At 52.9% G+C, this 21,355-nt stretch overlaps 1 protein-coding gene across 1 annotated transcript; it reads right to left on the bottom strand.

Annotated features, from left to right (window-relative positions):
* Positions 1-947: 947 nt before the first annotated feature.
* On the bottom strand, positions 948-20,382 carry Tie1 (tyrosine kinase with immunoglobulin like and EGF like domains 1). The gene is made up of 23 exons (XM_055618562.1): positions 20,235-20,382; positions 16,632-16,949; positions 16,437-16,547; positions 14,820-14,975; positions 14,526-14,657; positions 14,258-14,398; positions 13,464-13,592; positions 12,328-12,473; positions 11,923-12,067; positions 9,821-9,979; positions 9,530-9,667; positions 9,042-9,332; positions 8,329-8,619; positions 7,830-8,020; positions 5,939-6,149; positions 5,696-5,806; positions 5,298-5,488; positions 4,491-4,604; positions 4,314-4,384; positions 2,782-2,822; positions 2,601-2,697; positions 2,387-2,486; positions 948-1,374 (listed from the first exon to the last, which is right to left on the bottom strand). Exons 1-23 carry the CDS (start codon positions 20,290-20,292, stop codon positions 1,303-1,305), a joined length of 3,414 nt encoding a protein of 1,137 aa, XP_055474537.1. The 5' UTR covers positions 20,293-20,382; the 3' UTR covers positions 948-1,302.
* Between the last annotated feature and the right edge of the window lie 973 nt (positions 20,383-21,355).

Consider the following 21,355-nt stretch of genomic DNA (forward strand, 5'->3'; position numbering starts at 1 on the left):
TATTTTGGAAGATCCTGTTTAACACCAGCAACAATGAGGTATTTATGATTAACCCCATTCCTCAGAGGAGAACAACAAGCTCAGAGAGGCTAAACGATGTGAAAAAGGCTGCACAGATGAGCTGTGGTACACAAGCACTTGAGCCCAGCTCAGCCATTCTAGGATCTGGGTGTTAACCACACTGTCATAGAAGGTTTGTGTCTTTTTTTTTTTTTTTTTTTTTGAGGGGGATGGGAGTTGTTTATCTGATTCACTAAAAAAACAAACAAACAAACAAACAAATTCCATCTGTTTCCTAAGAACCAGTGGGAGAGACATCAGAGGACAGTCCTGAGCAATCGACAGAAAAGCAAGTCAGAAGCCGCACATCACAGGGAGTATGGGTAGGTGTGCGAGATGGGACTCTCTTTCAGCTGGGGGAGGAACATATCCCCTAAGACCAGCCCAAAGGAACCCACCTCATCTGGCTGGAGTTGTGGGGCGAATCTGCCTCCCTCCGTTTAGGCCAGTTTGGCTGCTGTAAGCTGGTGGCCCTCCAGGGAAGGTTGCCTAGAAGCCAAGAGCAAGAGCGGCACAAAGACTCCAAGTCCAGCCACCATCTGTCTAGGGGCAGAATGTCACTTTGAGCTGAGCTGGGCTGCAGCCACTGCTGGCATGGACTGTGTTTTGGGGTGGAGCAGAGACTCTGAGGCTGTGGAGACTCCCCAGAGCTGCACGGAGACATGCTGGTGAGGGGGCTGAGAAGCAGGAAGGGGAGTAGGGGGAACTTGTGATGTGACAGGGCAGAGGTGGGGACTGGTGGGTCATCCAGAACATCTAGCACCCTGCCACAAGGGCGGGGCTTAGGCAGTGCTCTGGGGCAGTGCTTCCTTTCCTCAGAAGTCTAGTTTTTGCTCTTGGGATTAACTCTCCCACCCTGGACCCACCATCAAATGCAGACACACCCATGCCGCTGCTCAGCACCTTTATTTCTTCTGAGTACAAGCAGAGAGTGGGGGTCGCTAAACAGGGTGTTAGTAGCATGCTTGCTGCTTTTGGGGGAGAATCAGAAGTGGGGTTTGGGGAGCAGCAGAGTGGGGAGTGCATATGTGGGAGGAAGGTATGAAGGGTAGCCGTGAGAGCAGCTGCCAAGAATGGGGATCCCTGTTGTCCTCAGCCCATGGTCCCTGGATCTTTTCTTTTTTCTTTTTTAAATTAAAAGACTTTCTTGAGACAGTCTGGGTCGGAAGTTAGAAGGGCTCAAAGTCACAGGTGGAAGCAGTTTGCTCCGGCCAGCAGAGCCAGGTTCTGGTGGGAGTCAGCTCAGGCCTCCTCAGCTGTGGCGTCAATGCCCGCATAGGTAAAGTTCTCAAACAGCGACATGTTCACGTAGGCCTGTGGAAAGAGCAGTTTCAGTGGAGCAGAAGCAGGCAGATCTCTGTGAGCTAAAGGCCAGCCTGGCTGACAAAATAGGGTACAAGCAAGCCAAAAAGCTACATAGTGAGAGACTAAAAAAAAAAAAAAAAAAAAAAAAAAAGAAAAACAAAAAGAAAAAATCACTTATTCATCTATTCATCATTCACAAGGCTGCTGTTGGTGATTCAATCATTTGTATATAAGATTATTTGATCCTTTCTTTCCCTTCCCTCCCCTTTTTTTTTTTTTCTTTTCTCCCCTCCCCTCCCTTTGGCTTCTTCTTTCCCCTCCTACTCTCCATCACTTCCTTCTCTTCCCTTCCCTGTTTTTCTTTGTTTGTTGTTTTCCCTGTATAACAGAAGCTCTTCATCCTGGATCGTCAGCTGTAGACCAGGCTGGCCTTGAACTCAGACATCCAAGCCTCTGCCTCCTAAGTGTTGGGATTAAAGGCATGTGCTACCAGTGCCAAGCTAAGAAAATCATTTTCATGTTTTCCCATTTTGCTGTATTTCTTCTATTCATCTATTCTGTTCATCTATTCACACGGTTATTTGATTCAGATATCGTTTGTTCATATGATTCATGCATCACCAATTCTGCTTATTTATTGAGCCCTTCCTCTGTCATTCATTCACCCACTCCTCCATTTTGGGTGACCATTCATGCCTTTTCCCTGGCTCTCAACCAGGTGAGGAGAGGGGTCTCAGGAGAGAATGGATTGACGGCTTGGAGGAAGACAGGAAGGCAGCCTAGTGTTTAGGGGAGGGATTTGCTGTTGACAATTAAGAGTCATTGGGAGAGTCTAGCGTCTAAGCCCTGCATGGGCTGCGTTCTAAGCCCAGTGCCCTGTGGTGACGGCCCCAGCTGAGGGAGTTTGGGTAACAGTGTGGTGGGGGGTGGGAGACACAGTGGCCTCATCTGTGGCAACGATGAGATGTTAGCCTCCTGTGAGCTTAGAGGGTACCCTTCCCCCCCTTGTCCAGCCTCTTACCTTCCTGGCCTCCAGCATGCGGCCCAACTGTAGCGCGATCTGGGCAAAGGGGGGCCGCTCATAGGGACGATCCCGCCAGCACTGCCTCATCAGCTCGTACCTGTGGGTGCGGGTAGGGGTGCCATGAGGTGCGGGCTGACTGGGGAGCAGGTCACACCTTCAAGGCCAAGGCCACTCATCTCAGTTCCCAGAGCTCGAGGGGAAGTGAACTCACACTTCATCATCACAGTTTCGAGGCTGCTCCATGCGGTAGCCCTGAGGCAGCTTCTCGTAGAGCTCAGCACAGGTCATGCCACAGTAGGGCGTGCCTCCTGCGGGGGTAGGGGGTACAAGGCTCCCTCAGCCCACACAGGAAGGGCCCCACAGGAAGGCGGGAGAACCGGGGGTGGGCTTACCAAGGCTCACTATCTCCCAGAGGAGCACCCCAAAGGACCAGCTGAAATGAGAAGGATGCACTTTGTTACTTTGTGGGAGACACAGACTTTAATCTCTGCCTAACCAAGCTGTGCGGCCGCCCCCAGATCCCGAGTGTGTCTCCTCTGCCAACATCTGGCCTTGGCTGCTACTGTCCCCATTCTACTGACGCTCTCTCATAGTTCTGGTCCCCCACACTCAACTAATTATAGTAACATTTTGTGTACTTCTCCCTCCTCCTCCGTGTGTGTGTGTGTGTGTGTGTGTGTGTGTGTGTGTGTGTATGCACAACATGTACACCCCTGGGGCACTTAGATGTCAAGAGGGCATTGGACTCCCTGTTGTGAGCTGCCACAAGGTCCTAGGAACAAAATCCAGTTCTTCTGGGAATGCATCCATTGCTCCTAACTGTGGAACCATCTCCCCAGTCCCACATTGAGGACATTTTAACTGACATTTTTATTGTTCTGATCACTGATTAACCTAACATTCATGTCAGTTACCTAACACTCAGCAGCTCTGGGATTCAGGCTTTACTACCCCCATTTTACAGATGAAACACTGAGGTCTGAAAGCTTTTGTGCCACAGTCACACAGCTAAGAGCAGGGATCCAGACCCTGGCTTTAAAGCTCACGTTCTTCTATGCATCTTGCATGGTAAGAGGCTCTGTGCAGCTGCATGTCAGGCCTAAGGCCAGGCAGGGAGTTCTAATGTGGAGGGGGACTCTAGAAACAGGAAGTAGGTGATGGTCAGTTGGTGAGCTCAGGTCAGTCCAGAGGGCTCAGGGCTGAGACAGAGCAGCTCAGGAGACAGGGCTGACTGACATGGACATACCTAGAGATAAGGAAGTGTGCTAAGATGGTCATGGTGTGTGTGTGTGTGTGTGTGTGTGTGTGTGTGTGTGTGTAGGTAGGTAGGTAGGTAGGTAGCACAGAGGGGTCTGAAGGGTCATGTACTGATAAGAGAATCAGTTGGTCATGACCTCACCCTTCAGATAAGAAAGCGGGCAAGATCCTTGAGGGTTCTCTTTTGCTACCCTAATGACTACCCACAGTTTTTCTGGATCTCATTGAGGAATTCCTCTCTCTCTCCTCTCTATCTTTTCAAGACAGGGTTTCTCTGTGTAGCCTTGGTTGTCCTGAACTCACTTTGTAGATCAGGCTGGCCTCGAAATCACAGAGATTTGCCTGCCTCTGCCTCCCCGAGTGCTGGAATCACAGGTGTGTATCACCTTGCCCAGTGTCCCTTGGTCCCTTACACAAAGAAAATTCTAAACACTTCCTGTCCCAACCTTACCACTGAAGTGACTTCCTTCAGTGAAGGGAGATCAAAATCCTTCAAGGCAGTCCTCTAGCTTCCCTCTAGCATGCCAGAAACTTCCAAAGTATTCCCAGGATCCACTGTCACCATGGATCCTACCAGGACATTGCTGAGGTGCATCTAGACTGTGCCTGAGTGTGTGGGGGTAGAGGGGAAAGCACTTCGTCTCTTCCCAGCCCTCCCCACACTCACACGTCACTCTTGGTGGTGTAGACACTGTAGTTGAGGGACTCAATGGCCATCCAGCGCACAGGGAGACGGCCCTGTGAAGGAAAGGGTCAGAGGGCCAGGATGGAAGACAGGGCTTTCTGAGGGGCCGTGGGGCAGGTTTGGGCATGGGCCAAGTGGAGAAGGCCGAAAGAGACTTGCCATCGTCTTCTTCACATACACCTCCTCGCCCCGAGAAAGGCCAAAGTCTGCGATCTTGGAGGCCAGGTTCTCCCCAACCAGCACATTCCGAGCAGCCAGGTCCCTGTGAATGAACTGCGGGCAATGTCAGAGATCAGGGAGAGAGGGGTGAGGGGCCTGGAGTGTGGGGCAGTGGGAGCCCCTGCGTCTCCCCACCCTCGTAGGCCTCAGCTTTGGATCGGCTGACAAGGGTCTGAGAACAGTCAGTACTAGCTCTCCCCCAGTCTTTTCTGTGACTTGGATCACGATCAAGTTTAGGCAGCCTCCCTTTTTCCGGGATGGGGCGATTGATTCGCTGCCTTCTTCCCCTCCCCCTCCTCTTCTCCTTTTCTTCTTTTCCTCTTCTTGCACCCTCCTCCCCTCATCTCTGTCTTGGCCTCTCTGGTAGTTATTATGTAGCCCAGGTTGGCCTTGAACTCTTGATCCTTTTACCTCTGTCTCCTAAGATCTGGGATCACAGGCATCTGCCACTACCCCATCTTACCTTTCTTCTTTCAATGTCCTCTGCCCCTCCCCACTGTCTTGTCCCCTCTCCCTTGCTGATGAAAGTCCTTCAGTGACCTCCATGTTCCAGGTCCTCCCCTTAGCCATTCACCCTCCTCAGACACATCTCCTTATCAGCTTCTCCCCCGTGCCCCTCCCCCTCCAAGGACTCAAAAGTTTGCTGCCTGTAAAATGCCTCCCCTACCCAATCAGAGCCTGCTGAGCTGGTCTGTGTGGTGGCCTCCCCTCCTCCTACCGTCCCCCACCTCACTCACTCCCACACACCTGCTTCTCACTCAGGTACTGCATGCCATTGGCTGCATCGCTGGCAAAGCGCAGCAGCTGCCGGGAGCTGAGGGTGGAGGCCGTTCCATGCTCTCGGGCAAAGGCTGGATCGGTCTCCAGGACCCTGCTCTTTCTCAGGAAATCTAGCAGGTTTCCATAGGGGGCATATTCTATAGCGATGTACAGGTAACCTGGAGATAAGGAGGCACATGGCGATGGTTTATCTGCAGGCCACATGTTGTTAGGAGCAGTCCCCGGTGGGAAGAGCCAGGCTGCAGCATTCCGGAGAATCCTGTGATGAGCGGGGCACCCAGGGATCCCCACAAGCTGCTTAAGTGACACAGGTGTCAGCTGATGACACAGGTCTGGAAGGAATAGGAACTGAACTCGGGGCTCACCTCGGTTTTCACAGGCCCCCAAGAGGTTGATAATATTGGGGTGGTGTCCTAGTTTGCACAGAACTTCTAGTTCGCCTGCAAAGTCTCGATGGTCGTTTTCAGAAGCGTACTCTGCGTAAAGAAGTCAGTGTCAACTTTTGTCCTGGGTAACTCTGGGAGGGGTCAGCTGCTGGTGGGAACTAGGCAAGGCTGGTGTTCGTGGGAGAAAGGGAGAGCAAGAAGCTGAGGTCTGCAGTCACGGACCCTTTAGCATCTTGATGGCTGCGTTCATCTTGAGCCCGTCCTTCTTGATCATGGCCCGGATGACTTGGCCGAAGTTCCCTTCCCCGATAAGGTCTTCAAACGTGATGTCCTCCCACTCCAACACAGGGTAACTCAAGGGCTCTGGCTGTGGCTTTGGCCGCCGGGTCAACGTCAAGGTCCCCGAGCTGAACTGCAGGATTGTCTCTTCGCCCTTCGTGGGGTGGGATGAACAGGCAGCCAGTCCACACAAGAGATGTGGGGGCAAGCGGAGGAGCAGAGAGGCAGACAGAGAGAGGGTCCAGTGGTTAGATGGATGGACAGAGCCAGGCAGAGGGCAGGCACCCAGGTGGTTAGCCTGGGCCACACCTACAGAGACAGACGTTGCACAGAATCACAGGTGACAGGCACAAGTGGGTTTCAGGTGGACAGGTGTCTAAGAAAACAAATGCAGAGGCATCAGCCTGGGGGTCTAGGGGTTGGAGTTTGCTGTAAGGTGGGACCAGGGCTCCTGGGTAAGTTGCCAAATCATGGGTAAGCCAATGGACCAAAAATATTCTATTTTTTTTAATATTCTAATATTTAAACAGAGGATCAAAATGAGACATGATGGGAAAAGGTAAGCTTCCCATTATTGTGGGCTTTGAATTTCTTGAGTGTCTGTTACACGCTAAGCCCCTAGCTGTTGGGAGCAGGTGGACAGATTTTCTTCTTCACAGTCGCAGAAGGAGCAGAGATGATCCCTGTCCCTCTGCTTGGTGTCCCGACACAGCTCTAAGCCCAGGCCAGGACTCCAGAACCATAACAAAGAGGAGTGCCCAGCTCCCTCTACTGAGGGCTGTGCTGGGCGGGGGCTGATGGCCAGGGAAAGGCAGCAACTGAGCAGGAGTGAGGAACTGCAGCGTGAGAACCTGGAAAACATCTGGATGGCCCTCTCGGTGGACTTCCTAAGTGAGCCGACGACCCGTTTGATGGGTAAGTGCCGGGGACACAGGTCACATGGCTTCATATGGAGCGTGTATATCAGAATACGCAGTCCATTCAGAGACCCGCATACACACGAGGGCATGAAGGTAGGCTGGCACAGGGACACATACATGGGTTGCATGTCTGCACCGCTATGTGGCACACGCGTGAGCACGGATAGCTGTGTGCAGGCACATATAGCAGACATCTATACTGATGCTTGTGATGATTACGTGAAGGGCGTAGCCACACACTGCTGCCCTTTGAGGGGAACAGCTAAGCACAGGTGAACGAAGGAGGCCCCGGAGCTTTTAAGAATACAGGTGTGGGCTGGGTGTGGTGGAGCACGCCTTCAACCCTGGCACTGGAGGGGCAGGGGCAGAACATCTCTGTGAGTTTGTGGCCAGCCTAGTCTACACAGAGAGATGCTGTCTCAAAAAAGAAAAAAAAAAAAAAAGAAAGAATAAAAGAGTGGAGGCTGGAATGAGAGCTCACAGCAAGTAGGATTCAGGACACGGCCCACAGATGCATACAGGTAAAGGCTGGCTCCCAAGTAGAAGAGGGCCTGTGAGGACAGAGGCCAGCATGGGCCGTATGAGCATGTGACTCAGGCTGACAGTACCCCCAGGGGGTGGTTAAGTGAAGAACATAATTCCAAATGGCGTTGTCCAAGCTTGGAGTGAGACCTGGTGAAGTATGGGCGAACTGACTTCTTTTTAACGGAGAATGCTAATTATCCAACCATTCACATGAACGGGCTCAAGAACTTAGTTTAGGTTTTTTTTTTTTTAAGTTCTATTTTGTACCCTTGAGGACCACTTAATGTAGCTGTAAACCTGTGGCCTGAACAGGAGTATGCACACGCATATGTACTTGCATGTATGTGCGTACAAACACACACAATACCCAGTGGGTACGGGACACTGACCGATCCTGACTGGTAGGTGAAGGTACGTCTTCGATGTAGGCAGCTTCTTCGGATACAAACCAGGGCTAAAAGGGCAGCCAGGATGGTGAGGCAGGTGGCAGAGACGGAGCCCACCACAGCCAGGACCAGCTGCTGATCCAGGCCCTCTTCAGCCGCTCTGCTCTCTTGGACTGGGCCCTCGCTCTGCAGCCCTAGACACAGTGAGGGACGGACTGTGGTGATGGTTTGGATCAGGGAGCCCAGAGACCTCCATAGGATCCCACAGAGGGGAGGGTGGACATTTTGATACCATGCTATGGGGGGGGGGGGGGAGCTTCATGGATGACTAGAATTCAGGGGTCGGGGAAGCGACTAGAATCCCGAGGTAGGAACGTTGGGCTTGTATCTCTTGTTAAGAAGGCTTGTGCTGCCTTAGCTCCAAGGCTGGGGTCAAGGTGGAGGCGCACATGCGCAGTGCAGTCCTGGGGACCTAGGGCTCCTGCGGGCCCCATTCTCTCACCATTGCCCAGAGTGGCCTCTTCTACGGTGTTGCTCCAGTCGCCAAGACCCTGCACACTGGCCCGCACACGGAAGAGGTAGCGTGTGCTGGCGTTGAGGCCACGGACGATGGTGCTCGTCTCCTCAGGCCTGTCTACATCCATCCACTGTGGGTCTCCTGAGCCCCCGGCCACCTGAATCTCCACAATGTACTTGGATATGGGCCCAGATGGAGCCTCGGGATGCTGCCACGTGAGCTGGATCTCAGAGTCTGAGAGCGCCTGGGCACGGAGGTGCCGGGGAGCTGGAGGCCCTGAGGGCGGGGGTGGTTGAGAAGGGGAAGGAATGGAGAGAGCGGACAGCGTTATATGGCTGTGGGGTCAGCTGCGGTCTCTCCAGCGTGTATTCTGCTTTGTGGAGGCCATGTGCTACCGCCCCCTTCTTTCACCCTGGCTGGACTCATCTCCATCCCTCAAGTGACCTCCACCTCCAAGCTGCTCCTTCCTTTGCTCACCTTGCAGCCCGTGTTCTTGGAAGCTTATGCTCCCTGAGTCCCCCAGGGCCCAGGTCCTCACATAAATCATAATCTCCCATGTCCTCGCTACATGCTCCAGGTGACCCGTGTCCTCCTGGTATCTTCTATCTTCCTCCATGTATCCTGGGTCCTCTCCATGTCTACCCAGTCTCTTGTGACCTCCCCTTATCCCTAGCCCATAGTTCCCACAGAGGGCCTACCGCTGGGGGGCAGAAGCACGTGAGCTGGGGGTGAGGCAGGGCCCAGGAGGGTGCAGTGATACAGCCGCACATCCAGCTGGTAGTGGGTGCCAGGCGTGAGTCCAGTCAGGAGGGCCGTGCGGGCCTGGGGGGATGAGATGTTCTCCCGCCTCTCCTGTCCCCGGGCCCCATCCCACAGGCGCAGCAGGAAGCCATCACCAGAAAGTGGCACGGAGGGTAGGGACCAGCTCACTCGAAGCCTGTCAGGACCCTCCACATGCCAGCCTTCTAGCCACGGCTGCACCAAAGGCTCTGTGGCCAGAAATCAGGAGGGGGTCAGCATTGAACGGGTGCTTGGGACTAAATGGGACAATAATCCCCGGTGGGCAGGGCTGGGACAGCCTCCAGTGGGAAAGGCAGGGGCCTCTGGGGGTGGACCAGGACATATTCTGAGTGGGCATGGCAGTAAGCCCTGGGGGAACAGGAAGGGGTGTATCTTGGCTTCTCACCAGGACAGTCAGTAGTCATGAGGGTAGAAGGGCCCCAGGCTCCCTCTCCTCCTTCCCCTGGCCGGCTCAGCTGCACTCGGACACTGTATCCTGTCTTTGGCTTCAGGTTCATTAACGTCACATTCTCACTGGGGTCCACTGAGGATGAGGTGTGCCACACACATCGCTTGGTCCCAAACACATCCTGAAGCCACCACCTCTCCCTTAGGCCCCCTTCTTTTTGTACCATTCCCTTACTCCTTCCTGTTTCCGCCCTATCCCCTCACCATTACACAACGCTGCCCCACTCACCCACAATGGCAGACCAGTCAATCGTGCTGTCCTGGGGCCGGTAGTGCAGGCGGACAGAGGAGATGGGTCCGTCTCCACCAAAGGAGACCAACGGGGAGACCACAAGCTGACGGCTCTGCTTGGCCAGGAGCCGAGGAGCAGTCAGAGGCACTGGGGGTACTAACAAACAAACAAACAAAAAACCTGGGGTGAGTCAGGGTCCACAAAGAGGGAGCACTCTGGGCTTGGACAGTGAATACCTCCAGATCTTAGCTTGGATCTGGAAATTATCGAGTTTGGTGTGAGGAGACCAAGTTCAGCAGATGACTAGGATGGCCATGGTTCAGGGAAGGTAGTTCTGGTCACAGGCACTTGGCCGTAAGGACACAGGTATCTCAGAAGATGCTGGGCAATAGTGTGACCTGGCCAGACAGAGGTTGGGAAACAGCTCTCTGTCCTTACAGTGTCAGGTAGAGGGAAGCTGCAACTCAAGGCAGATGACCACTTAGGTTTCACATCTCCCTCTTCCTTCCCCATTCATTCATCTGTTTTGTTTCGTCTGCTCCACACTTTATGCTTCTTTAGGCATAACTGCTAAATCTCATGGCCCCTGTGTCATGAGTGAAGAAATCAAGGCTAAGAGACCTTGAACGACTTACCTAAAGACACACAGCCAAGAGAGTTTGAACTAGGTCTGTCTGCCCAGGCTACCTCAAATCAATCGGTTCTACCCTAAAATAGTACTTGTGTTTCTGCTGGCTTCTTCCACAGTTGCTGCCCCTATCTTGGCCTCAGCTCTCTCCAGATTATTGCATTAATGACTAAAGGTGCCTTGGCTTCTTCTAAGAAAAGACCAGGCTGATTTTCCTGGAAAGCATAAAGGAAAGAAAGAAGAGTGGGAGGAAGGGAGGGAGAAAGAGAGGCCAAGGAGTGTGGAAGATACAGGGTGATGAGGGGAGGTGTCAGATGACAGCGGTGTGTCAGGGGCAGGTGCAGATCTGGGGGGATGAGGGTCCAGTTTGGCTCCTAAGGGGTCCCCAGTGCCTGTGGCTCATGCAGGGATCAGAGTCTGGGAGAAGTGGCTGCTACGTCATTGGCATCAACTTCCAAGCTGGGACAGGACCTTCACAGAAGACGCCCCACCCCCTTCTGGAGGTCCACCATGCAGGGCTGGCATCAGGAGAGGGGACCTGACTGTAGAACACACGTGATGTAGCCAGAGAAGGGTTGGCATCTTGGCACTAGATGTCATTTTAAATAACAACAATTGTCCTCTATATGGAGCATGCCTCCCGTCAGCCATTGTGACAACTACATGAACGCATCATCTAGTCCTTCTAGCGGCCTGGCCCTAAGGGCCCTAATATCCTCCTTTTACATAGTGAGAACCTGAAGTTCCATAACTTGCTTCAGGTGAGAGAAATGAGTGCTTGGAATCCAAGTTGAGTGGAGAGCTGGGTCCAAAGCTCCGACAAAAGAATGAGATACAAGTAGATGGGACAGTGATGGTGAGGGATTGGGAAGCAGAACCTAGCAATGAAAGAGAGAAGAAAGGAGAAAAGAGGGGAGGGAGAAGAGAGATAAAACAATACAGCATGGGGAGCAGGAGGAGAGGAGAGCCTGAGGCACCGGGCTGCTCAGGCTTATGGTGGTGATGTGAAAAGATGCCCAGTCCATGGGAAGGGTACTCCATGCTCTGCTCTGAGAGCTTGGTAATTCTCTCATTCACCCAACAGACTCCTGTGTACGAGTCCCTTTTGAAGAGCCAAATGGGTTTGCCTGTTCGCTATTTCTGTGCATCCACGTGTGGCGACTCAGAGAAAGGAGCAGCATCTCAGAGGTGGAGTTAAAGGGACAGCGGGTGCAGGGGTGAGTGGTGCATGCATAGGCAGGAGGCCGGGGCCGGGTGAGGCTGGAAGACGCCTCCAGTTTCTGAACCATAGGATGTCTTTTCCAAGCTGTTCCAGCTTTGACACCGACTGGCCTTCAGCATTCTTTCCCTGGGGCGAAGCTTTGCCCTTCGAAGCCACCGCCTTTCTAGCTAGGATCCCCAGCCCGAGCAGCAGCAGGTAGGGCCTACTCTGAGTACCAGCCATCCCCCAAAACCTTAGAACGCCACTAACCTTTGACATTGACCTTGAAGCGCCGGCTATCTTGGCCACCAGACGTTGATACACGGCATTCCCAGAACCCACTGTCCCCAAGAGTCAAACGGGGTACCTCAAACTCAGCTGTGGTCCTGTCGGGCTCCACAATGGCCTTGGTAGACTAAGAGAGAGGCAAGAGAAGGAGACAGTGAACAGAGAGCCTATCCTCCATGACACAGATGTGAGTTGGTACTGACTATCGCTGGGACACAGACCTCATGACATCCCCTCACCAGTTACCTACCCTACCCCTACCAGTCATGCCCAGGCCAGTGGGCAGAGCCAACAACAAGTTCTGAGGGGGCTAGGGACCCAAGGAATGAACTGTCAAGCCAGTAAGATGGGGGGAACAGACAGTAGGTTGGGGCCATCAAGGCTGACCAGGAGCATGGTGCCGTCTGGCTTGCGGAGCTCCATGCTGCCTCGAACTGGGAAGGGGTTCCCCGCAGCTGCGCAGTTGATCCGGGGCATTGTCCCTAAGTTGAACTCCAGCTCTGAGGCCACATTGAGGATCTGGGGGATCCGATCTAGAAAGAGAGAGAGGACACCCATCCTGAAAAACCCTGGGGCAGCCATGTGGCCACCAAAGTGCCCCCTGCCCTATGCTCTGCCTCTCAGTGAAGGTCCCATTGTCTGTCTTGCCACTTAAAACCGAAACCAGCAAGGCCCTGCATGGTCATTCAGGCCCTGGTGCCCCACGTCCAGGCAGGTGTTGGGTTCATCTCCTTCATCTCTCCCGTCACATTTCCTAGGATGTTCTAAGACAGAGTCAGGGGCCTCACCACATTCCCCACCCAAACAGCCAAATAGCTCAGGCTGAATTTAGCTGAATTTCCCTCCCCTTCATTCTCTCTCTCTCTCTCTCTCTCTCTCTCTCTCTCTGTTTCTCATTGTCTCATGCTGTAGCCTAGGCTGGCCTAAAACTCACTTTGTAGCACAGGCTGGCTCTGAATTCAGACAACTCTCCTGTGTCAGCTTCCTGAGTGCTAAGATTAGGTATGAACCATTAAGCCTATCAACTCCTTCATTTTTGTCCCTTGGCTTCTGGACTCCACCAACAGTTCTTCCTCAAATACAAGTCTGACCATCACACACCCTTCAACAATTTCTACTCATCTCCTCACATTTAAGTAGCAGCCCTTGGCTATATTCAAAGGCCCCCTCACTTGACCCCCTTCTGACCCCTCCCCTAGTCCCCTACTTCATTGCCCCAGCACATAAGCAGGGTCTTAACTCCCTGGACGTTCTCCACATTCTTCCCCAGTCATCTCTCTTGCGTCTTCCTCATTCCCTTTCAGATCTTGACTCCTCCCAGAAGACCCTCACACTGATCATGGTCTCCTCTAGATCCCATGCACCCGAGGCTGCCAGCCTTCACAGTGTAGATGCCGGAATGGTGAGAACATCCACCACGTCCTTGCCAAGGCAAGGACTTGGGCATTCACCAATGAATGGAAGGGCAGAGAGTTGTGTTTAATGGAAGGTCATCTGTCTTGAGGGGTCCCAATGGAACGTACCTGACTTCTCGCAGTGTACTCCATGCCACCCCGAGGGGCAGACACAGCCGCTGAACCGGTCACAAGTGCCACCATTTTGACACTGGCACTGGAGGCGACAGTCAGCCCCAAAGTGACCAGGGGCACATGCTAGGAATAGAAGAGGTATGGTTACAAGGTTACAAAGGGTAGGTCAGGCCCAGCACGGTACATGCGGGGCGTGAGCTATGCAGTGTTGTGGATGTGAACGTGTTTCTGTTTTGACCCCAAGTGTAGGATAGGGAACTGATTCAGACTGTCCACAGCAACAAAGTATTTGCCTCATGCCCACTCCTACAGGAGCTCTTTCATAGCTCAAGATAGTTTAATCCTAAGGACTCTGAGCGGGAATAAAGGCCAGAGCCCAGAAAATGCTGTGAGGGCTCTGAGAAAGAAGGAGGCTGCTGGTGCTCCCCCATGCTGCTCCTGATTGCTGTTGATGCAGTTGGGTAAGAAGTTGGAGATATCCTAAAATGAGGATTGACTTGCCCTAAGGAACCCGATGACCCTAGCCAGCAGGAAGTAGCTAAAGAAAGACTATGCCCAGTCTCCCCACTAACCTTTTTCTCCTACCTGGTGTTGGGATGTTGGAAGGAATTGGGGTAGAGAAAGGAGGAAGAAATATTAAGAAACTAAAATAACATAAAGATGCAGCAGGCTGGTGTGGAGATGGGGGCACTTGTCAGGGGATTGGAGGGTTCGGTGTTCAAGTCAGGGTCAGAGCAACGGGCCTGGCACACTTATGACCGTAGGAGGTGACTTAGCTTTGTCCATACCTTCCTGGCACTGGCTTCCCCTCCAGCCAGATCCACAGGAACAGCCATAGGGATCCGGGAGGCAGAAGGTGAGACCCCGGCAGCCTACTGTGCCTGGGCACTGTTCCTGGCAGCTCTGCCCAAAACGACCCTCCCTGCAGGCTGAAAACAAGGTGTGTGGCATCCGGACTGTGTCGGGCCTCATTGACTAAGCTCTATCCCCCACGGCTTCAGAATCTTCTCCCAGCCAGACACCCTCTCCTGCCTAGGTCCTGGCTTTCCTACTTACCCTGCTCACAGCGGGTACCCGTGAATCCCGGGGGACACACGCATTCACCATCGTGGTCATGACAGACACCTCCGTGCAGGCAGCCCGGGCAGTCCTTGACACACCCCGGCCCCCAGCGTCCAGCCCCACAGCCTGAAGGAAAGTGGTTTTAGTAGCTGTCCTTCATCCACCTGTCCACAGCTGCCGAAGACCAGGGTAGCCCTGGGGCCCTCGTGGATCCTGAGACCCAACGGAAGAACACAGGGGGTTCACAGTCTCCCACAACACCGCTGGCCTCAGCCTTCTGCCCCTCACCTCGAACGATGAGCCGAAAGAAGGCGCTGCCCAGGGGACTGGCTTCTAGGTAGGTGGCACTGTAGATGCCACTTGATGGTGGCTGCACGTTTGGGAGCTGCAGTTGAAACCGCCCATCGTGGGCCTCGTGCCAGTCTAGGGTATGGAAGTAGGATCCTGCGGAGCGGGGCGGGTACAGTCGGGTCAAGGCCTCACTATCCCATGAAGGGCTGGTGTTACCTCTCTCTGCCCTGGTCACACCAATGTGCTCCGTGCATAGTAATAAGACCTGGAAAAGGTGCCCACGAGATGCTAGTATCCACGCCAGGAAGCAGGAGAACCTCCTCTTCATGCTCTCTGAGCTTCCCAATAAACCCAGTCCTTCCTCTTCATTTCCCTCCTCTTCATTTCACAGTCTGGCCCTTTTCTTGCACCTTTTACAGGAGTTCCCACCTTCCACCCCCCACTGGACAGCCATGGGGATGCTTTTACAATAGACTTTTCTGTGCCCCACACTCTTGTAGGCTCTCAGAGCTCTCCATTGCACCAGGAGGAAATCCACTTCCTTAGTAGTTGTTTTCGCCAGTTCCATCCCTGCTCAGCCCTCCAGCCGCACAGCCCACCACACCCTGCCTGACCCCTAGCATTTTTGGATCCCTAAATGCTTGTTTGCTTTCCAGAAACATCTGGGATTTCACCCCCTCCTGCCCTTGCTCTTGTCAGCCCTGCCTCCTAGAATGCCCTTTCTTTCTCTGTCTGGCTCTTTTGCCTTTCAGGGCTCTCTCCCAGCCTTCTCACCTACGACCCATACCGCCAGTCAAATGCTCAGCCCCTGCCTGGTTCATTCTGGTCTTTGCTCAGAATTCCAAACTGTAAAGACTTGGGTCTCCCTGCTTGCTTCTACATCTCCCATTGGTTCGAGACAGGGTTTCTCTGTGTAGCCCTGGCTGTCCTGGACTCACTCTGTAGACCAGGCTGGGCTCAAACTCACAGAGATCCACCTGCCTCTGCCTCCCTGAGTTGCTCAGGGTATAGGTGTGCACCATCGAGCCTGGCTTAGGATCTTCCTTCTTAGGAGCTGAGTATCCAAGAGTCAGCCAGCAAATTGTGTGGCTGGGGCAGGCATTTGAGGGGACACTCAAGGAAAAACAAGAGTCCTTCTATGGAGTGGATAAGGACAGGATGGTGGGCAAGCCCAGAGCTGAGACCCATGTATCTGCGTGGACTCCACAAATGTCTGCCTTGGGCATCAAGGGTCAGAGCTGGGTCAGTCTTTGAGAAAGGTTAGACCTCCCTTGGCCTGTGCCGGGCACACGTTACCAGCTGTCTTCTTTCCCATGGGGCCCATACTGCTCCTCTTAGCCAGGCCATGTGACGGCACCTGCTAACTCCCAGGGAGGGTCAGAGAGGAGAGCTTTACATAGTACTCAAGAGTTAGCTGACCACACATTCCTGGTTCTCTTAGTACAGTAGGTGGGGAGCTCAGAGCTAGAGATGAGATGGGGTCAGGTGCACCCCAGGGAAGGACCCTAGAGGTTGGCCAGAAGGATGACAGGTACATCGGGGTGATGGGCTGAGGATATGGAGGGCACTGGAGGTCCTGGGGCGGGGCTACCTGTCCAACCAAATGCCCCTCACCATTGTTCTTCCATATCACATCAGTCTGTTTCTCCTTGTGCACACGTGCAGAAAGCACAGCGGTGTCACCCTTGTTCACCGTGTGTGTGACCTTGTCTGGAAACAAGTGTGCTGTAGAGGAGAGGTAAGGTCAGTGATTCCAGTACAGCAGCCCTCCTCCCTCTGTCGCTCCACCTCCTGGCCGGCCAGACTCACCCCCGGGGCTGTTGTGCACATAGAGGACTCGAGTGCGCCGTGTGCCGGCACCTCCCACGCAGGAGAAGACTCCTACCAGATCCGAGGGCTTGGAGAAGCCGCGTAGCGTGACCCGGTGTGACCCATTGCGTGCCAGGTGCAGGGGCTGCCCCGGTGGGAAGGTGCGCACGATCCGGTCATCCTTCTCTAGCAGCAGGGGCGGGCCCCAGGCATCGGAGCCCCTCCCCGCTCCTGCCTCACCAGACACGCAAGTCAGGAAAAAACGCTGGGGGTCAGTGATGCGCAGGTTGGCCAGAAGTGTCAAGTCCACAGCTGCACCTGGGACGGGGACAGCAGTGACTCCATGGTAGACTCTGCCAACTCAGCAACCCCAGAAGCCCGGGACTCCAGCAATAACTCATCAACGTCTCACCGTGCCCTCTGAAGACTTCACTTTTTCAAAGCTTTCCACCCCATTCCCTTCCCCTTCCATGAATGCTTGCCCTTTGCCCTCAAGCCTCTTCATCCTAAGACATAAACAAAAGCAAGCATCCTCCTCTGGCTCCAGATCAAGGTGGCCCTTGGTGGCAGGGCTCTCACAGGGAATGATCTATGGCTCTGTCTCCCGTCCTTCCTTGGTCAGGTCGCTGCCCTGACTCCTCTCTGAGCCATTTCCACCAAGGCTATCCCTGAGCCACTATGAGCACCATGGACGTGCAGGTTAGAAGAGTGACCTAGACTGAAGTGTCATGAAGACACCCTCCTTGTTGCTCAAATAACTGACAACTATTTGATTGGCTGGGCTTGAAGGTAGGTGAGGGGCAGAAATGAAGTCACTAGCCCCATCTGGCCAGCGGGACACAGACACAGGTGGGTCTAGGTCCTGGCTTGGGAAGCTGGAGGACCACACAGCTATTCCTCCCAGAAGCAGGTGTTGGGGCAGAGGGGGGGGCACCTAATCAGCATCGGAGAGGAGAAGAGGGGACAGGAGAAGAGAGAGAGACAGGAGAGGGGCTTTATCAGAGGGGAACAAAACACTGAAGGGCTTTAGAAGCTTAGGCTAGGGTAAATGGCTGAGGATGGACAGAAGGAGAAAGGTGAGGGTAGGAAGAGGCCATGCTATGCACAAACAGCCTGAGTGACTCACAGAATGAGAGATGGTATAGCGTGGGCAGGGAGGCCGCCAGGGCTAGTGCAACTGGAGCATAAAATTTGTAACCCCCCAAAGTGCACAGGACCGAGGAGGTAAAGCCTGACTAGCCTCCTCAGGTCTGTGACCCCAGACCTTCCAGGCCGCCCCTTCCCTGCCCCTTCCCTGCCTGTTAACTGTCAAGTAATCCATTAATTTAAATGCCACTTATCGCATCAGTTAATGGTCTTTGACAGTCCACCATAAGCAGAAGTTGGCATTTACTGGCTGCCTTGCAGGCACCAACTGCCCTTTCTCCCTGGCATCCTCATGGCCTCCAGTGACCTTGACAGTCTTTGCTGTAAGAATTATTCTCAGGCTTCCTTGAGCACGTTCATCTACTCCCTTGGCTTTAACTGTCACCCCTGAGTCAGTAGCTCCGTGTGGCCTTTCAGCTCCAGATGTGTTTACATCAGTGTTTCCCAAACCCTCACCTCACCCAAGTTGTCTGACTCAGAGGACAACACCCATTACCTGAGACACTAACTTCAGAGTCATCTTATGTTCCCACTGTCATAATAATTAATGTTTATTGGATGTCAATTATGCACCGGGCTCTTTAGTGATGTTCTTTTCCTTTCCAGGCCTGACTGTCCTGGGACATGGGTGTTATTATTTCCATTTTATAGGCAGGGAACAAAGGCGCAGAACTTGCCCAAGGTCATACAGTTAGAAACTAGCAGAGCCAGGTTGTCCAAGTCTAAAATCCTCATTGCTTAGCCTCCAACCTGGCGCATATCTCCACATCCCCACCCCACCCCCCAAACCTTGCTGGCCATTCTTGTGTTTCATGCAACCTTTGTTCAGCCCTTGTCTTTACTTACTTGGACCATTTCAGAAGCCACTGCTTCTTTTCCAAGTCATTCTCCAAAGCGATGCCACCAAGACTCAAAAACACCCTGTGACTCACTTGCCTACGATGTCCTGTGGCTCCCGGGACCTTCAGGATGGGGCGTTGGACCCCAAGCATCCTTGTGATTCACAGTTGGCCCCTTCAGCTGCTTTTCCTCCAGAGCCCTCTTTCTTATGGGATTCCATGCCTCCCAAGTTTGCACTTTCTATTCTGGTGGTTACCTCTCTTAAGGAACTCCTTCCTGACTGCTCGGCTGAGGGCAGAGTAAACTGGGTCTCTCTCGTCAATGCTCCCCAAGATCTCTTCATGTCTGTTTCTGTCTGGCCCTCCTTCATCCCTGGCCTGTGCTCCCCACTAAACTGTGAACCACTCAAAGACAGTTTCTGACTTCTAGTCTTCTAAACAGCAGACTGAAACCATCTGTCGCCAACCTTCTCCAAACCCTCTGCACACACAGCCCCATTTAAACAGCACTTGGGAGGCAGAGGCAGGTGGATCTCTGTGAGTCTAAGGCCAGCCTGGTCTACAAAGCAAGTCCAGGACAGTCCAAGGCTACACAGGGAAACCCTGTCTTGAAAAACAAAACAAAACAATAATAAACAAACCAACAAATAAATAAATAAATAAACAAACAGCAAATATCCACCTGGGAGGCCAATATTATTTGTCACTTGATAAACATGGGAGTTTCCAGATTCTCAGATAATGGAATGTCATTGGTGCAAAATAAATGTGTGATTATTATTACTATGATAATTATTATTAATAATTATTTGTTTCTTTATGTAGTCCTGGCTGTCCTGGAATTTGCTGTGTAAATCAGGCTGGCTTCAAACCCTCAGATATCCACCTGTCTTTGCCTCCTGAGGGCTGGGATTAAAGGTACCATCCCCGGCTGTCCAATGAATTATTGAACAAGCCCAACACAGTTACTCCTAAGGTCCAAATTGATGTTTGTTCTCTACCCCCCCCCCCCCCCGCCCTCTTCCCCACAGGCAGTGATTTCTAGCACCTGCCTGAGTTTTCCCCACACTGATCACATTTTTTGGTGTATCAAAATCATGATAACAATGATGATAGTGATGATGATGGAGTTTCTGCATTTCCCTCCAATTTTTAAGTTGTGTTAAAATACACACACACACACATACATACATGCTTACACTAGAATTTACCCTCAGAACCATACCTATGCATTCAATTCTGCGTTAACAAACACATTCATAATATTGTACAAACATCATCACCCGTTTCCATAGCTCTTTGTCTGTTTTTGTTTTTGACATAGGGTCTCACTATGTGTCTATGTGGCTAACGTGGAGTTCACTGTGTAGCCCAGGCTACCCTCCCAAGTGCTGGGATTGAAGGAGTGGGCACCACCACACCCAACTCCGTATCTCTTTCATCTTGTCAAACTGAAATGCTATTAAACCCATTAAACAATAACTATTTCCCCTCCCCCAACCCATGGTAGCCACCACATTGTGAGGCCCTTTGCTTATGCCATGTTAGGGTTTATTTCGGGGATCTGGGTGTAAGCTCTGGAAGTCAGGGCTCAGGGAAGCGCTCGGGGCAGACTTACCAACAAGACAGGCCAAGAAGAGAATGGGGAGCAGGAAAAGGGAGCCCCACCAGATCATACTCTGGAGGCTGACCCGGGCCAGCTGAGGCCAGCTGGGCCTGGGGTCAGTGCTGTGGGCCCGAGTGTTCAGCCTGTTCTACTGAGTGTACCTCGGTGCTGAGGAGGAAGAGGAAATGATGGCTGGGGTGGGAGGAGTGGCAGGGGAGAGAGGTGGGAAGGCTTGTCAGCTCCCAAGATCAGCCTCTCCCCCAATCCCCCAACCCCTGTAAGCCATGGGTGTGGCCTGGAAGTCCCTGGGTGGGAACTATTGGGGGGGGGTATGACAAGGACAGACCTGGGGATGGCTGGACTGTTTTCTCCCATCCCCTCTGTCCCGTCCATCTGAATTGCTGGAGCACAGGAGACAGGAAAGGGAGGAAGCCAGTGGCTTCCGTCTATTGAGGAGGTTTGTAGGCAGGACATTGTTCTGGGGTCTCTGCTCCTCCCAGCGCACACGCGCATACACACACACACACACACACACACACACACACACACACACACACAGAGAGAGAGAGAGAGAGAGAGAGAGAGAGAGACTCACGTGAGTCTTTCACACATGTGCTTCAGAACAGCTACCCCTGATTCTAGAGAGCAGGTCACAGAAGCACGAGCATGAACACAGACAAAGGGCTTAGGAGCATGAAGACCCTTCTAGCCTATCTTATGCACCCTTCTCATCTTTCGGATGGAGAAAATGGAGTTCTGCAGTGCTTATAGGGAACCCTGAGGCTGGGGCAAGGCTGGGACCTAAAACTTCTGAACTGGTCGTTGATTTTTCAGAGACACCGAAGCACAAAAGCGAACTCACAGGCTCAGGGCTGTGGCATGAGTGTTCCTCACCCACAGCTGCCCATGAGGCTTCAGCTCGTTGCCTGCCTGCAGTTATTCACTGTGTAGGTAGCCATGTCTGTTCCTGGACACTTGGGGAGTAGAAATCTGCTCAGGAATATGCAGCCACTTTTTCTTGGTTCAAAACCGAAACATAGTTTCATTTAGTGTGAAACTCACTTTACAATCCAGAGTGGCATGAACTTTCTATGTAGCCCAGGGTGGCCTCGAACTCATGATCTTCCTACTTC

The sequence above is a fragment of the Psammomys obesus genome, unplaced genomic scaffold, assembly GCF_907164565.1.
Source record: "Psammomys obesus unplaced genomic scaffold, mPsaObe1.curated_primary_1811, whole genome shotgun sequence".
Taxonomy (NCBI): domain Eukaryota; kingdom Metazoa; phylum Chordata; class Mammalia; order Rodentia; family Muridae; genus Psammomys; species Psammomys obesus.

What these genes read in the sequence shown, in the direction of transcription:
- Tie1 (XM_055618562.1), bottom strand. Translation starts at nt 20,292, where the DNA reads ATGATCTGGTGGGGCTCCCTTTTCCTGCTCCCCATTCTCTTCTTGGCC. An exon ending in GGGTACCCGCTGTGAGCAGG is followed by an intron (nt 14,399 to 14,525) that starts GTAAGTAGGAAA and finishes CCTTGTTTTCAG; the next exon opens with CCTGCAGGGAGGGTCGTTTT. An exon ending in AGTACACTGCGAGAAGTCAG is followed by an intron (nt 12,474 to 13,463) that starts GTACGTTCCATT and finishes CTCTCTTTCTAG; the next exon opens with ATCGGATCCCCCAGATCCTC.